The 17,530-nt window shown below is 44.9% G+C and overlaps 1 protein-coding gene across 1 annotated transcript in view; it reads right to left on the bottom strand.

Moving 5' to 3' along the window:
• Positions 1-4,352: 4,352 nt before the first annotated feature.
• The window catches only part of LOC147009983 (uncharacterized), a 50,107-nt gene continuing 36,929 nt past the window's right edge, over positions 4,353-17,530 (bottom strand). The window contains exons 7-10 of the mRNA XM_085861218.1: positions 13,578-13,748; positions 10,487-10,567; positions 8,372-8,488; positions 4,353-7,109 (exon numbers count right to left, since the gene is read on the bottom strand). Coding sequence (XP_085717344.1) covers positions 5,704-7,109; positions 8,372-8,488; positions 10,487-10,567; positions 13,578-13,748 — 1,775 coding nt within the window. The 3' untranslated portion in view covers positions 4,353-5,703. The remainder of the gene's footprint in view (positions 7,110-8,371; positions 8,489-10,486; positions 10,568-13,577; positions 13,749-17,530) is intronic.

Here is a 17,530-nt window from a genome sequence, read left to right as displayed (position 1 = left end):
AATGACGGGAACGGCGGGGCAGTGTTTATTTCTTTAAATTTAAATTAATTAATGCAAGAACGATTACACAGAACAAATCAGGACACAACATAACAAAGAGAACAGCAGGAGAAAGGGGATCAACAACAGCAGGGTGAAGGGAGAAAGTAGACGGAGACAGACAAACAAGGGATGCAGGCAAAGATGAAGGGTAAGGGAGAACACAAAAGGATGGACGATATGGATACATGAGCAAAATTGCGATTTTGTCAAGGTCTGATGAGAGGGAAGAGGATTGCTGCCTGTCTGTCAGAAGGATGAGCGATGTCACGACAGAGGGTGCAGTCATCAATGAGATAGAGGATTTTCCAGAGTCAGTGAGATCACTGATGAAGATTAGAATAATATATATGGAGCCTCCAACACTGCCTTGTGGTACTCCAGCCTTGACAGGGTGAGGAGATGAAAGGGTTCCGTTGAGAGCCACACGATGGCTACGAGAGTGGAGGAAGTCAGTAATCCAAGAGTGGAGTTCGCCTTGGATTCCATAGGTAGAGAGTTTGGAGAGGAAGGCAGGATACCAGAGTGTATCAAAAGCTCGAGATATGTCCAGAGAGATGGCCCTGATCTCATGTCTGATATTGAGAGCTTTCATCCATTGTTGGGAGAGTAGAAACAACATTTCCAAGGTCGAGTGACCAGGTCTGAATCTGAATTGATCCGAGATGAGGCTGTTGGAAAAAAAGGAATGATTTTGTCAACTGAGATTATGGATTCCACAACCATGTTGACGATTGGAAGTACAGTAAGCCAATTGGTCTGTAGTTCAGGGGATCTGTTTTTGCACCTTTTTTATGTAATGCTGTAATGTTGGCTGATTTCCAATTTCCCAGGTGGATATAGGAGACCAGTCCTGAAGTGTACATATTAAAAATAAATAAATAAATAAATAAAGAAGCGAATATGCGAAGCACGAACGTAGAAGCAGGTCACACTTTATGACCTGCAAATAAGCGGGGGTCCCCGAATAGAAAATCTACGAATAGCAGGGTCAGACAGTACTGCAGAACACAAATCATATTGTTGGCACTTCCAAAAACCTCCAGTATAGCAATATCAGTAAATCCTCATCCAGCATGGGGGATGGAGGATGCCGAGTCATTCCTGGAAAATGGCGCATTCGGCAAAACCGTGTTGTGCAACCTCTTTTTTTGTATACATTGCTGGGGCTCGTGGAAGAGCTAGAATTAGTACACTGAACGGATCAAGACACAACAGGACAAAAGGAATAGTTGAGAGATGGGGGAGACACTAACAGCAGAGTTGAAGGCCAAGACAATGTAGACTTCGACAAACAATTGGTGTGGGGGGAGTGAGGGGCAGGAGAGGACGCATCGGGTAGGACTAGATGGATACAGAAGGAAACTCTGAGGAGGGAAAACCAGAAATGTGTAAGGAGGTAGGACTGGAGAGGGGTTGGGCGGGGGGGGGGGTAAATCAACAAGGGCAGAAAAGATCATGGTTTTGGATTGGGGACGATCTGATATAGTGGTGGACAGCCGTCTTGAAGACCTAGAGGGATGAATAAGATTGAAGAGAATATGGAAGTTGGTTCCACAGATGGGACAAAAGAGGAACAAATGAGTGCAGGTGAGCAGTGATCCAGGATTCAGATAGTTTAACCAGAAGGTGGTTGATTGTGGATGGTGTGTGCCCTGCAGAAACCTGGGGGTTGGGGGATACAAGCACAGAAAGAGCAGAGGGTGCAAGACCAGAAAGGAGGCGATAGAATAACGAGAGATCACCAACCTGTCTGTGATGGCGCAGTGATAGACCAATAATCTCGGCCTCATCGCGGGAGATTCCAATAATCTTGAAGGCCTTGGTTTCCATGGCGTCAAGCTGAGCAAGGTGTGATGCAGGGGAGCGAACCCAGAGGGTAGAGCAGGACTTCATCAAGCTGTGGATGAAGACCTTGTCGTTGGATAGGAGTTCAGGTGTGCCAAGGAAGGATTTTGTACGTCGGAGAATGCCCAGTCGGTCACTGGCTTTGGAGGCCAACTTTGAAATGTGGTTTGCCCAAAAAAGATCATGGCTGAGAGTGAGACGCAGGAGTTTGAATGACTGAACTTCCTCAAGAGGATTGTTAAGAAAGTATATTGGAGCGTTTACCAGACGGTCCTTTCGGAGAGAGATAGTGAGAGTGTGAGGTTTGTCAGGATTGAAAGACATATTCCAAGTGTTTGATGAGCTTCAGATTTTGTCAAGGTCTGAAGAGAAGGAGAAGGCTGCAACCTGCCTGTCTGAAGGATGACGGATGTCACGGCACAGGGTGGAGTCATCAACAAATAGATAAAAAGGATTTTACAGAGATTCAGAGATCATCGATGAACATTAGGAATAGGACTGGGCCCAAAGCACTAACTTGGGGGCAGTCAGCCTTGAGAGGGAGAGGAGGTGAAAGGATTCCACTGAGAGCCACATGTTCACCACACGAGTAGAGGAAGTCAGTAAGCCATGAGTGGAGTTAACCTTGCGTGACTGAGGCAGAGAGTTTGGAGAATAAGGCAGGATGCCAGACCAGACTGCATCAAAAGCTCAAGATATGTCCAGAGAAATGGCCGTAATCTCATGCCTGACATTGAGGACATCTGAGCTTAATTCCTTCTGGGATAAATGGGGATAGGGAAACATGGCTGCGGAAAGTAACATACGGATCTCAGAGTCCTTCAGTTAGATCCCTCTCTTTTTTGTTAATTAAAAACCTGATGGAAAACAGATATACACATAATTTATGTAACCCAAGGACTGCCTGTATGAGTGTGTGCGTATGTATATATATATATATATATATATATATATATATATATATATATATATATATATATATATATATATATATATATATATATATATATATATATATATATATATATATATATATATATATATATTGGGGTTCACACAATTTGTTTTATTATGTTCTCCATTGAGTTGCAGCAGAAATAGTATGGTACTTTAGAAAAAAAATTTTGTTAGCTTCAAGTGAGCTCGTCTGCTTTCCCGAGCGCTACCCCAATTTTTAAACCGCCTTTCAGCTTTCTTTGACTCTTACTCCTCTGTAAGCACTGCTCCAGATTAGACACTCGCAAGTTGCTAATTTTTTTTGTTCCGGATGCTCCTCTTCTTCCTCTTTGCTTGTGCATTCTCCTCGCAGGAACTCCACATCTTGGCATAAAGAGGGAGGGGTAACCCTTCCCATTTCTCAAGATTGCACAGGGTAAAGACTAGTGTTCTATGAATTAAACTTCCTTATCCATTTATCCTCTGTTAGTTTCCCTATTTGTACGTCTACAATAAATCATTGGGTTTCAAACCAAAGTGGTGCTACTCGTTGACATCAGGGGTACAATTTGGCTTCTTAATTAAACCATTTAGTAGATTTAAGGGCACAGGTATCCACTGCACTCCTTTGCCGATATCAACTCACAAGTATAAGAGTTCTGTCGTTTTGGCATCGCCTGAAAGTGTGTGAAAAAGCATTGCACTAATGCACTCTCTACAAATAAAAAGAAAAAAAAAATTGACCATTTTATTTTCAAAAAACAATAATGTATTTGTCGGGTCAACCAAAAGTTTGAGTGTTTAGCAAGTTACATTTACGAGCCAAATCTTATATCATTCGCATAGTATTGGGTTACGCATGCCATGGCAGGTGCCGAGGAGGATTGCTCACAGGCAGCGCACCTTCTTCAAGAGAAGCTCATGGACTATGGAGATCCCACCGCTAGGCTCTCGGACTTCCAGCTGGGGACGCAGATCCTCGAACTTTACTTCCACAAAGGTCTCTGGGAGTGACTGGCTGATGTTGCCAGATACCTTCGGGCTTGGAACCATCGGCTTTGCAACCACGTCATGCCGATGCTAAAACAACATGCCATGGCCTCAATGGCAGAAACCAATTTATTGTTAATGCATCGGCCTCTCTCCTTTATCTGTAACCGGCTTTTCCATGAGCTTTGATTTTACTCCAAAAATGTAATGTGATAAATAATAAATTAACCAGAGAGAAGCAAGCAGTGGAGAGGGATCTACCGGAAGCTGGAATCGCGATGGAACGAGCCCAATGTCTATCCTGATGAGATCGGAAATGGTGGAGAGCCGTCGTTCAGGCCTTCAACTGCATAGCGCACGAAAGATGAGGATAAATAAAATCAAACAAATAAATAAAAAACACCAACCATGATTTCAGATCAACTTTTGTGAAATCACAGCTTCCCCTCCAGCAGTCTGAACTGTTGCCATGCTGCAAAAACAAACAAACAAAGGAAATCAAACTTTTAATTGCAAAAGAACCTTCAAATGGATCACCATGAGGTTTAGACACAGCGGAGGTTTTGTTTATAGCAAAAAAACCCCCAAATCTTTATTTACACATTTTCTGCAGTTTCAGATACACTTTTTTATGTGGATGCAAACATTTTCGTGAAAGCTACAAATCAGACTGTACAGAGGGACACATAAAGCGAACCGACAACATACAGAGAAGATAAGGGAAAATAAAATAATAATAAAATAATAACATGCTGCCTTGTCAACTTCGAAACAATAAAACCTCTCAGATGAGGTTGCTGCTTTAAAGCGACGGTTATGTACATGGATCTTAGAGATCAAAACGTGAGAAACAAATAAACATGACGGGCTTGAAGAAAAAGATGAGCAGGTGAAGACGATGTCGTTTAAACACACGCACTGCAACATTGCCGCCTTGTAAACCACATTTCCATTTCCTGCTCTTAATTTAAGTGTCAACCAGTTCAACGCACTGCAATCGATGAGGGTGAAGAACAAGCTACAATCGGGGGTGGGTTGGTGGTGGTGGTGGCGGCGGTGATTGGAAGGGGCTGATAAATAACTTTTTACATCCCAAATAGTTTCCATTTGTCAATCGAAGAATGAGGTTGAAATTCCACAACTTCGCTGTAACAACACAGTTGGAAAAAACAAGGCCGTTTCAAGCCATGTGAAAATTTCAAAAAGCGAGGATTACCCGATTCTCTCAATCGCGAATTTGACGTACTTGTATGAAAAAATAAATCTATATACTGTATTACACTCTGCAACCTCTCCAAATCCCCTGAGGATTTATGGGGTGGCAGGCGTGCTTTCTCCACGATTCGACGCCATGCCCGTAACGTCGCCGGTGGCCATAAAACGGCCGTCTTGACGAGAATTTTTATTATTGGGGGATTCGATGAAACTGTGCCTGCCGCTTCCTTTTAGCACAAAGCAATGTGAAAAACATAATAATAATAATAATAATAATAATAATAATAATAATAATAATAATAATAATGTTAATAAAAAAAAATGGTGAGTTGTAGTCATTCAAATTTTTTGAAATTCCACTTTTGTTTCGTTTAAATATACAGGGGGAGTAGAAATGGAAGATTCCACCAGATCTCCAAACAACTTTCACCATTTTGCTCTGCATTCGAACAGTACATTTCCCTGAGGGATATATATACACTAAATATATATATATATATATATATATGCGGCAAATCAGATCGGTCACCTTTATTTAATTTGCCCTCACAGTGGGTGCGATTCTCAGTCTGAATCAGACTGCTGCAGCGAAAACTGAGGCTCCATCGTAGAACCACGACGACCTCTGAACTGAATTCCCACATGCAAAGCTGTCACGCCGTAAATGACATCGTTTCACTGAGTGTCGAGGCACTTGTCTTCATTCGCCTTCAAGCGCTCCATCGCACGGCGATGTCTGTTGTGCATTTTCAGATGCGTCGTCAGGTCGGACCTGCGACTGAAACCCTTGTCACATTCTTTGCATTTGAATCGTTTATCGGCGGAATGGCACCCCTGGTGGACGGTCAGCACAGACTTGCGACAAAACGATTTCCCACATTCAGTGCACTCGTACGGCCTTTCGCCAGTGTGAGACCTGATGTGCTCCAACAGGCCCAATCGCTGAACAAAGGTTTTACCGCATTCCATGCACTCGAACTGTCGTCCGCCAAAGTGAATAGTCCTGTGGCTCGCCAGGCCCGATTTATTGCTAAAAGCCTTACCGCATTTCTCGCAACTGAAAGGCTTCTCGCCAGTGTGCAATCGCTGATGGACCACCAGGCCGGATTTCTTGTTGAAAGCTTTTCCACATTCATCGCACTTGTGAGGCCTTTCGTCCGTGTGCAACCTCCGGTGTACCATGAGGTCCGGTTTCCATCGAAACGCTTTGTCGCACTCGGGGCACTTGTGTGGCCTGGCGTTCTGGCCAACGATATGACACCTCATGTGTTGAGTGAGGTTCGATTTGGACATGAAAGCCTTGTCACACTCTTTGCAAGAAAACGGCCTTTCGCCGCTGTGGATCTTGGTGTGAGATTTCAGGTGAGATTTACGCATGAACGCCTTGCCGCACTCCTTGCATTCGAAGGGTCTCTCCCCCGTATGAGACTGGATGTGCGCCAACAGGCCGGATTTTTGGTGGAACGCCTTGCCGCATTGTTTGCAAGCAAACGGTCGTTCGCCGATGTGAAACTTTTGATGGGTCACCAAGCCAGATCTCACGTGAAAACCCTTACCACAAATGTCACACTGAAACGGTCGCTCATCAAAGTGAAACTTTTTATGGACTACGAGTCCCGACTTTTGATGAAAAGCTTTACCGCACTGCTCACACTTGTAAGGACGCTCACCTGTATGATATCTCATGTGAGCACCCAAACTGGATTTGTTTAAGAATCCTTTCCCACATTCATTGCACTTGTGAGGCCTAGAACGGAGGACACCTGTGTGGAATTCGGAATGTTGCTTCAGATTGGCCTTGCGTGTGAAATTCTTACCGCACACGTCGCACTTAAAGGGTCTTTTACCCGTGTGGCAATTCATGTGCATCAGCAAACGAGACCTGTTCTTACAAACCCTTCCGCATACATTGCATTCGTGTTTATTCATTGCATTCAATTTCGTGTCCTCGACGAGCACCATTACGGTCTGTGTTGGCTGCATGTCTATGGGCTTGGAATAGGGGTGGCAAGTCCGGACGTCCTCAGCAACGCTCGAACTTGGGCTGCCGGTATCTGTGCAGTTCAACCGCACTTCCAACTCTGTACAAAGAATGAACATGCGACAAAACAATAACCACAATATTTAACAACACGACTGTAAACGTAAAAAGTCAGAAGTTGTGTCCGAACGCAAAGGCTAAGGTCTGGAGTCTTGGTTAAAGGGAAGCTTTCCACCAGGTGTATGTGCGAGGGGGTGTTTGCACACAGATCAAAATAGCTCTGGCATCCAAAAACATTCACCTGGGTCATTTGAAGTGTTGGTTAGAATTGTCCAAGAACACAATTTCAAAGTATCAATCTTCCCCCTTTTCCACCCCAACCAATCCCATGCTTTTACATCATTACCAAGAAATACCTATCCTCTGGTGCAGAACATCCCCGTTATAACTTTGCTATAAAGGGGTTGGCAGGATAGCCTAGCCCCGATAGTTATGTGTAATCACCTCAAAGCTGTCTAACCTTGGTTTGAATCCTGACCGAGCTATAAACCATCATCCCAGTGTTTTACACGCAGGGTGTGTTTGTCCCTCAGATGGACGTTAAACTGGGCGTCCCATCTGCCAGCATTAGTTGATGGACGTTAAAGATCCCACTGTGTCCTTCACAAAGAGCAGGTGAGCTATTGCCAGCACCACGAAGAAATTCCAATTTCCTGCTCCAGCCTACAGGGGGCACTGCATCAGCAGCACAGCTGCGTCCTCGTGAGAATAGACACTAACCTGCAGCGAAGTGCCGCATAGCAACAATGACGATTTAGCAGAGGTTGGTACCCATCACTACGTCTTTCCCAAGGGTAAGAGCCCTCTGCCGACGTTGTCCACAAAACTCAGTGTTCACATCTGATCAATAAGGTTCGGTCGAAATTTTATAAAAAGGACACATTGTGGTCGGTGGTCGATCCACTCTCCGACATTCGATTGATCCTTTTAGGTATTCTTCCATTCAAAACAAAAAGTTAATCGCATAAGGAATCTAAACAACAGGATTGAAGTATAGTATTATTGTACAATTTATACCACATTGTAACCCCCCCAACCCAACCCCCCCCCCACTTTCGTTCCCAAAACGAGCTAATTTTCTCCTCTAACACTTCACCAGCCTTCCCATCCTTTCCCTTTTAAAATAAAAAAATAAAAATCATACAACTCCCCCCCTCCAGACCCTAAACACACAATTTGATGACACTGACATTTTAATGGCTCAAAGATTTTGGGTCGAACCGGGCTGCGTTGATGGACAGTAGTGCCATGAGAGGTGATACGACAGGGATAAAAGGAATTGTATTTTTCAACCAATCTCACCCGTCTCGTAACGATATAGTCTTCCTCCATCTTCGATTTCTTCCATTTCATTCGAAAACTCCAGCTTGAAATTGCGATCGACCACTTCCTCGTAGCTATGGCTTGGTACATCGTCAGCTTCAAAAAGAGAAAAGAAAAAAAAACAAAACAATAAAACTCACAAAAAGCCCCTTGACATTATTATGAAAGGACTTACAAACTAGAACGGCACTCGGTAAGTCGTGTGCATACCTCCGCCAGGCTGAACGGCTTACGTTCTGTATGCCACTGATGGGCCGGATCTGCATCCAGACCATTAACTCCTTGTCACACAACAAAATGTAATCGCCTTGTTCTTGTCACCTACCCAGCTTATCCATCAGGTTTCATCCGAATCCGTCCACAAATTTTTGAGATATCCTGCCACGTATCATTTTTGGCCTGATCCCTCATTGGAGGAGAATTGCTTCAAAGATTAAAAAAAAAAAATTCTCGTATCCGGATCCGAATCGTCACCAAAATCAAATCAATTCGTCTTTGTTACACACCCAACCTGTCCATCAAGTTTTGGCCGAATCCGTCGACTTTTTTTGGCATATCTCACTCACAGACGGAGCAACGGACAGGGGTGAAAACTATCTCCGTTCACCTTCGGTGGTGGAGGAGGTAATAAAAGGCAATAATAATTATTTGTCCCATTTGGGCTGGGAGGATAGCCTCCAAAAGTTACGCACACACGCCTCTGAGCTGTCCAGCCTACAGGGTTTGAATCCCAACGCAGCTATGAACCGTCATCCTGGTGTTTCGCAACTGGGTGCCATTCCTTAATTAGATGGACATCAAGCTGGCCGTCCTGTCTGCCAGCATTAGTTTGTGGACGTTAAAGTTCCATCGGTGTCTTTCATGAAGAATAGGCCAGCAACCAGAAACAAATTACAAATTTCTGCTCTAACTTACAGAGGGCACTGCATATGAACGACGAGTGGTGGTCCCATTAAAGTTGTTTCAGGCGAGCGAGCTATCACCGACACCCAGAAACAAATTACAAGTTCCAGTAACCTCAGTCGAGTATCCTGTATCGACGTGGCGACCCATCCGGGATTGTCACCCTAGTTGGGAGACTGTTCCGTGTAGAGTATGGTACGTAAATGGATGAATGATTATCACAATGTCCCGGTGCGAACCGTGACGTCTGCGTGAGCACGGTGTTTGATGGCTGTCCACACATCCCACTCTTTGTGGACATTTTGTCCTTCGTGTCCAAAATTTATAACTATAACCAGAGAGTTGGTGTCAAAGCCACCCAATGCTCGCCTGTTTATACATTTATCGTTTTTAAAAGACTCGTCTAATAATTAATATTTTTTATAAAGCATTGCAGTGAAGTCTGATCCAAATAATTTTAAAGCAATATATGTATTTGTATATTGTAATGAGTAACAAGAGTGCAAGTGAGCACAATATACGCCCGAACAAGAAGGTAAATACAGAATTGTGCTACTACATGGAAAACAGCATCCTGGTTGCCATGGCAACCACTTGAGATGACGAACGTATGTCGCGACACACCATCTCCACAGTCTGTACCTATGTACCAAATATGAAACGTGAAAGTTGAAAACTTTGGGAGTTAGAGTACGGACAGGAGCGGACGGACAGACGGACAGACGGACAGACGGACGACCGGTATCACATAATACGCCCCAATATAAATATATATCGGGCGTATAAAAAATAGTGTGGTAGATAAAAACATTAGAAAGGAAAAAATAACTTGCACCAAAAACTTTAACATTTTCACACTCACGCTGACGCCGGGGGTATCGCTATAGCTCTCTGTTCTTCGAACAGGAGAGCTAAAAACAGAGTACAGAAAAATAAGTTTCAGGAGTTTCAGGGAGGAGTTAAGAGTATGGGAGGGCCATGGGTACATATGGAGTACATGGGGAGGAAGGGGGGGGGGGTTAGAGGTGGGTGTTGAAAGGAGGGGCGTGGGTATTATTGGCCTGTTATAGCAACACAAGACACATTAAAGGTAAATGGGCTTCCTGCTTTTAGCCACTCAAACATCACAAAGATCAGAGTACTTGCTGTCAAGCAAGAAGGCATCAAGGTCCATCACATGTCATCCTTTACCTTTGTTCAGTGGCTTCCAGTGCAATCTCTGTTCCTCTTCTTCAGAAGGTTGAGGCTCTGATTTTATAGTGATGAGAAAACCTGAGCAGGAGACAACACGATGATATGGCCAGGGATTATTGGAGTCGCTAGCACGATGAGGAATGAAAAGCAAGTTGTCAAAATCACAAACTGGTCAAACACTTGGAATAAGTCTTTCAATCCAGATAAACATAACACTCTCACTCTCCAAAAGGACATTCTGGCAACCCCCCCACCCCCCACCCTCCCATCTAATTTCATAACAATCTTCTTGAGGAAGCTCAGTCATTCAAATTGCTGGGTCTCACCATCAGCCATGATCTTTCTTGGGCAAACCACATTTTTAAAAGTTGACCTCCAAATTCAATCGCCGACTGGGCATCCGACGTCGCACGAAGTCCTTCCTTGGCACACCTGAACTCCTGTCCACCTGCATAGCTTTCATACACAGCTTGATGGAGCACTGCTCTCCCCTCTGAACTCTGCCAGCCTCACATCTTGCTCAGCTTGACTCCGTGGAAACCAAGGCCTTCAAGATAATTGGAATCTACCATGCTGAAGCCGAGTCTATGGGTCTATCACTTGCCATCGCAGACTGGTCGGTGGTCTCTGTCTTCTTCCACCTCCATTCTGGTCTTGTACCCTCTGCCCTCTCTGTGTCCATCCCCCCAGGTTTTGGCAGAGCACACATGGTTCTCCAGAAACCACCAAAATCCAGGATCACTGCTCACCTCCTTTGTTACTCTCTTTCCCCACCTGTGGAACCAACTTCCAAATTCTCTTCCATCTCTTCCTTCCCTCCAGGTCTTCAAGACAGCTGTTCATCACCACCTCAGATCATCCCCCAACTCAAAGCATGATCTTTTCTACCCTCGTTAACCCCAGACCACCCAATCCTTCCTCCTTCCAAATTACTACTTTTCCCTTCCTGAGAGTTTGCTTCTGCATCCATCTTGTCCACCTCATTCGTCCTCTCCTACTCTACATTCACCCCCACATCTGTTGATTTTGTCCATCAATTCCTGTTACGTCCTGATCCATTCGGTCTTTGTGTACAAAAAAAAGAATTGGGTACAGGAAACAAACAATGCATAAGTATCTGAGGATTAACAAGTATATATCCGAGCACAAGTCATAGCACTTATAGCGGACTGACAACAAACACATTTTAAAGGAGAGTCGTTTGTCAGAGGGGCAGCGACTGTGAACTTTTGTTTTCCCTTCCTTCGGACAGGCCCAAGGATAAGAAGAAGAAGAACAAGAAGCAATTTGTTTTTTCAGTGCAGTACGAGGACCAGTCAGTCTTCATCAAACTAGTCTCGTGCTTGCTGTGCTTAGACATGCATTGTTCAATGCTCCATGGGAACACAGTACATGGAAATCGACTTCAGCAACTCCGGCAATGCTTTTGTCGGTAGTTCAACAGAGTACTGCTCTCTGCTATGGGCTGATGCTGCACAATCACATCCGTCTCTCTTGGATTCTGCAGAATCTAAAGTCTCAGCGTTATTGGAATCTCCCGTCATGAGGCCGAAGCACAGGGTCACCAACATTGCTCCGTTATGCTCGATCAGTCCTCCGATCCTCCTTATTTACGCCAGGATGCTCATGTTCTTCCAATAACCCTCTGCTGATCAAACTTCCAAAATCCAGGATGACTGCACACACCAACTCTTTTGTTCCAGGCTTCTCCAGTCGATGGAACTGCATTCCAGAGGCTGTTCAATCTCAGTTTTCCCTCCAGGGCTTCAAGCAAGCATGTAACTACGATCTCTTGTCATCCCTAATTCTGAACCATGATCTTTATTTATCATCATCATGTACCATGCAGAGCATTGCTGCGAACTTGCGACACAATCCTGGTCGAGTCGCCACTCCGACTCAGGGAGTCAGGGGAGGAACTTGGAACTTGTTTTATGGTGCTGGCGATAGCTCGCCTACTCTTCATGAAGGACACCATGGGATCTTTAATGTCCATCAACGAATGCTGGCAGATGGGACGCCCAGTTTAACGTCCATCTGAGGGACAAACACGCCCTGCGTGTAAAACACCGGGATGATGGTTTATAGCTAGGTCAGGATTCAAACCAAGGTTAAACAGCTTTGAGGTTTTTAATTAACGTCCATACGTCCATACGAGGGATGGCACACACATTGATGAATCACCCTGCATGTGAAACACCAGTATGAGAGTTTATAGCTGGGCCGAGATTCGAATACAGGTTAAGGCCTAAGTCACATTTGCTCTACGGTGAGGATACGGCGGCCGTACGCCCTCTGAATTGACAGAAACGTGTGGCGGCCGCAGAGTTTCTGAGGTGGCCTCAGGGTGGCCCAACGCCGTATGGCTATATTTTACAGGCCGTCAGGTCGCCGTGGAATTATAACACGGAGTTATAACTTTTTTCATTTATACGTTCGCCGTAGCAATTAGACAAGCCGAAAAAAAAAAACTGGTTTAAAAAAAAAAAAAAATTCACCATTCGTTACCGTCCGTCTGGCCGCACGTTCACCTTAGGGCTCCCCTGCGGTCCCCCTGCGGTCGCCTTGCGGGCACCTTGCATCTGCCTTGAAAATTCTATGGCCACCGCAGGAATGCCCTAAGGTCACCGTGCGACATCAAATCAAAGACCGTACGGCAACCCCACGTTTTCGGTCTCAACAATTAAAAATACACTGTGCAGCTCCCCGAAAAATAAAAACATATGTGACTGCTACATTGTGTGACAGTGGAAATACTGCGGCCGCCGTATAATTGCTAGTGGCCGTAGATTTTGGAGACCCCATGGCCGCCGAGGCAAATGTGACCTAGGCCTAAACGGTTGACATCTACCTTGCTCTTCCATGAGCCTCACTCTTGTAAAGAAAAAAAAACGAAGCCAATCCTGAAAACGTACCAAGCCGAAATGGGTGGGACATTGATAATCCGAACGTATCATTCAAATTTAAATAATAATTAAGAAAAACGACAGAATTTGCACCGATAAGTTTCCTTTCTGAAGCCCAGTAGCATTTAGCAAACAGCGTAGCATGAAGCAAAGATCGAAATTTCAGACAACATTCTTCGTACTTGAAGCCGAGCCAGTATCGCAGGCAGACCCACCAGCAACGTACACACCTTGCCCATTCACCACGAGCTCGAGTCCTTCATCCAACGTTTGAGTCGGCCCTGCATCAGACTTCTCAATCGCTTCCTCCACCACCGTCGTATCAGAGTCGGAGTTCACCACCTCCATCGTTCCTGGACAGGAAAGAAACAGTCTTGACACAAAACAAACAAAAAAGTTTTTTCTTTGATCATGGTGCACAAGGTGCATATTACGTCACACAAACCAATGAAACAGCAAGTGAAAAATTGATAATGTTACATTATTCTTTCACTTTTCATGAACATGTTCGCACAGCTTTATGATGCATGGATGATGATTCAACTTCGACGTTCTCACTCTCAACACCAATGAACTCAACCCTATGCGATATATACACACGATGCCTCCGCTGAGTCTCGTCAACCCGATTCAGTGGATTATGCCCTCCTATGCCTCGAACAGCACCAACGCTGAAAGTCCTCATAGCTCATCTGCTCTGAAACCACAACTCGGTAGCTGCTTAAAATATGAGGCAAACAAGATCGATGAACCAAAGTCTGTCATGAGCAAACACCTCCGACGATGTGGAAAAAGGCAGAAGAGTCGATGTTAACAATGGATGGAATAGACAGATCATCAATTGAGGTATCCTAATTGCCATGGGAGGGAAGGAGAAGCCGCCCGCTCTGGCAGTAACCCTTTGGTGGAGAAAACGAGGTCTCCATGATCAAAACCCTAATGACATCGTGACCCAAACGATAAAGACCAAAACGACACCAGCCTTCATGATTGAAAACCTAATGACACCATCCTTCATGATAAAGAATCCAACAGTAGCCCTAACAACTAAGACCATTACTCTAATAACACCAGCCTTCACGATCAAGACCCCAAAGAGACCAGCCTTGAAGATAAGAACGACACTGACCTTCACTATTAAAACTAATCCAAACTCCACCAGCCTTCATGACAAAGACCAGCACGACACCAGCCTTCACGACTAAGACCGGCACGACACCAGCCTTCACAACGAAGACCGGCACGACACCAGCCTTCACGACTAAGACCGGCACGACACCAGCCTTCACGACAAAGACCGGCATGACACCAGCCTTCCCGACTAAGACCGACACGACACCATCCTTCACGACTAAGACCGGCACGACACCAGCCTTCACGACTAAGACCGGCACGACACAAGCCTTCACGACTAAGACCGGCACGACCCCAGCCTTCACGACTAAGACCGGCACGACACCAGCTTCACGACTAAGACCGGCACGACACTAGCCTTCGCGACTAAGACTGGCACGACACCAGCTTCACGACTAAGACCGGCACGACACGAGTCTTCACGACTAAAATCAGCACGACACCAGCCTTCACGACTAAGACCGGCATGACACTAGCCTTCGCGACTAAGACTGGCACGACACCAACCTTCACGATAAAGACCGGCATGACGCCAGCCTTCATGACTAAGACCGGCACAACACGACACTAGCCTTCACGACCAAGACCGGCATGACACTAGTCTTCACGACTAAAATCGGCACGACACTAGCCTTCACGACTAAGACCGGCACAACACGACACTAGCCTTCATGACTAAGACCGGCATGACACTAGCCTTCACGACAAAGACCGGAATGACACTAGTCTTCACGACTAAGACTGGCACGACACGAGCCTTCACGACAAAGACCGGAATGACACTAGTCTTCACGACTAAGACCGGCATGACACTAGCCTTCACGACAAAGACCGGAATGACACTAGTCTTCACGACTAAGACTGGCACGACACGAGCCTTCTCGACAAAGACCGGAATGATACCAGCCTTCACGATTAAGACGATAACGACATTAACCATCACAATTAAGAATGGAACGACATGCGCATTGATGATTAAGAATAGAACGACACTTTGATGATCAAGACTAGTCTTCCATTCTTCAAAGGAAAATAGTTTTGAGACCATAAAGGCATTCTGTTATTGGATTTACTTTGTTGTGGATTTACCATGACTTACGTGACAGTCATATACGAGGAGCAGTCAATAAGTAACCTTAAAATGGCGATATAAATTTGAGAACGTAACGTGTGTAGTTGTAGACGACATACGTTATATCTATGGGTAAGAGTCATGTTTTGCCTGTATTAGATCGGGCAACATTGAGCATATGACGGCAGTACAGCAGTTCCAAGATGGCGGCTCCCTTAGAAGCATACACCAGGGAGGAACAACATTCTGTCATGTGTTTCTTAGGAAGTGAGGGCGTGAATCCCAATGAAATCCATCGCAGAATGAAAATGCAACATGGTGACGCATGTTTGTCGGTGCAGCAGATGTACGACTGGGACAGGAAGTTTAAAAGTGGAGTGTCCAGTGTGACAGACGCTGCTCGATGGGCCGGCCTCACACGGCCGACACAACAGAAATGGTTGCAGGAGTTGAACGCGTGCTCAGGGAAAACCGTTGCGTTCTGCTGGATGAAGTGGTCTCCAAATTGAACATTAGTCATGGTCCAGCACACCATATCATTCACAACATGCTGGGGTTCCGCAAAGGTGTCTGCAAGATAGGTGCCCAGACAACTCACACCCGAACTGAAAGAACTCCACTTTTAAACTTCCTGTCCCAGTCGTACACCTGTTGGTCCTCCCTGGTGCGTGCTTCCAAGGGAGACGCCATCTTGGAACTGCTCCACTTTTTTTTTCTTTCAATATACAACGTCAAGGCTTGTAGAAGAGCTTCCGGTTCTGGGTTTGGAGCGACGGCAGGGTCTCTCAGAGCTCTCTACTGACTTTCTCAAAGTTAAGTTTCCGGTTGTTATATGTCCCATTTTAGCTGTTATTTTCTCACCCACATGTTTCTATGTGTTCCTAATTCGGTTTTGCTTCAAAAATCGTGCTATTTTGTGAGTTTTCGTCGACCTTGTCTTACCGGGTTCCTTGAGACCATCCTTCCCCTCTTGGTGTACGATCGTTTTTATTTGTATTCTCTCCCTATTACATTCAATTCCTATTTTCCCCACTTTCCCAACGTGCCCCATCCCTCCCAACAAAACATCCTGTTTCTTGTCTTAAATCCACAAAAAACTACCTTTCTCCTTGCACACCGAGTCCCGATTCTATTTCTTCGTCTTCATATTTTTCCAGCACACTATCTTCATTCTACTGAGCTGACCCACACTCGCCATTACCTTCACGATTTCTTCCTTCAACCTTCCATTCACCAATCTTACCTATTCTTCAAAGAAACATCAAAAATTGATCATCTTCCTTGTATCCTTTCGATTTATACACCACCCTAAACCACGTGTGTCTCTCCACCCTCTTCCTGATAAGTTTCATCGACCCAGCAGCTTCACTTTGCGTTTACCGTTCCAAATTTACCATACACCTCCATGATTTTACTTCAACCTTCCCTTTTCCGAATGTTACGCAATCCTTATTTAAAATAAATAAATTCACTTTTGACGACACACCTCCCATAGCCACGTGCTTCTCCCATAACCACATGATCTGTTTACACCCCCTACTATACGTTTACCGATCCAAATTCACCATTCATCTCACGATTTTTTCTACAACATTTCCATTACCTAATCTGATGAAAACTCTCTCAAAAATAATAACAACAACGATCGCTTATAATGCTTCATCTTCCTCTTTCACACGTGTGGGACTCATTACTGTATAATAATTTACGACTCTTCCACTATATCAACAGACTGCTCCCAATTCAACCTTTCCCTCATACCTTGCCGAAAAAATCCAACTGTTACATCGTTTCTTTTCTCTATTCTAAAAATTCGCCTTTATTGCATCCATCAACCATTCTTTTTTTCCAACTTCAGTGCCAATTCACCCATTTCACCCCTTCCTCTCAAAGCAACCATCACACTCTTCCCCCTCAAAGCCCCCTCTC

Source organism: Eptatretus burgeri, chromosome 17 (genome assembly GCF_056783735.1).
Source record: "Eptatretus burgeri isolate ZD-2024b chromosome 17, Ebu_testis_v1, whole genome shotgun sequence".
Classification (NCBI taxonomy): Eukaryota; Metazoa; Chordata; class Myxini; order Myxiniformes; family Myxinidae; genus Eptatretus; species Eptatretus burgeri.
This window is presented reverse-complemented; position numbering and strand designations above follow the sequence as displayed.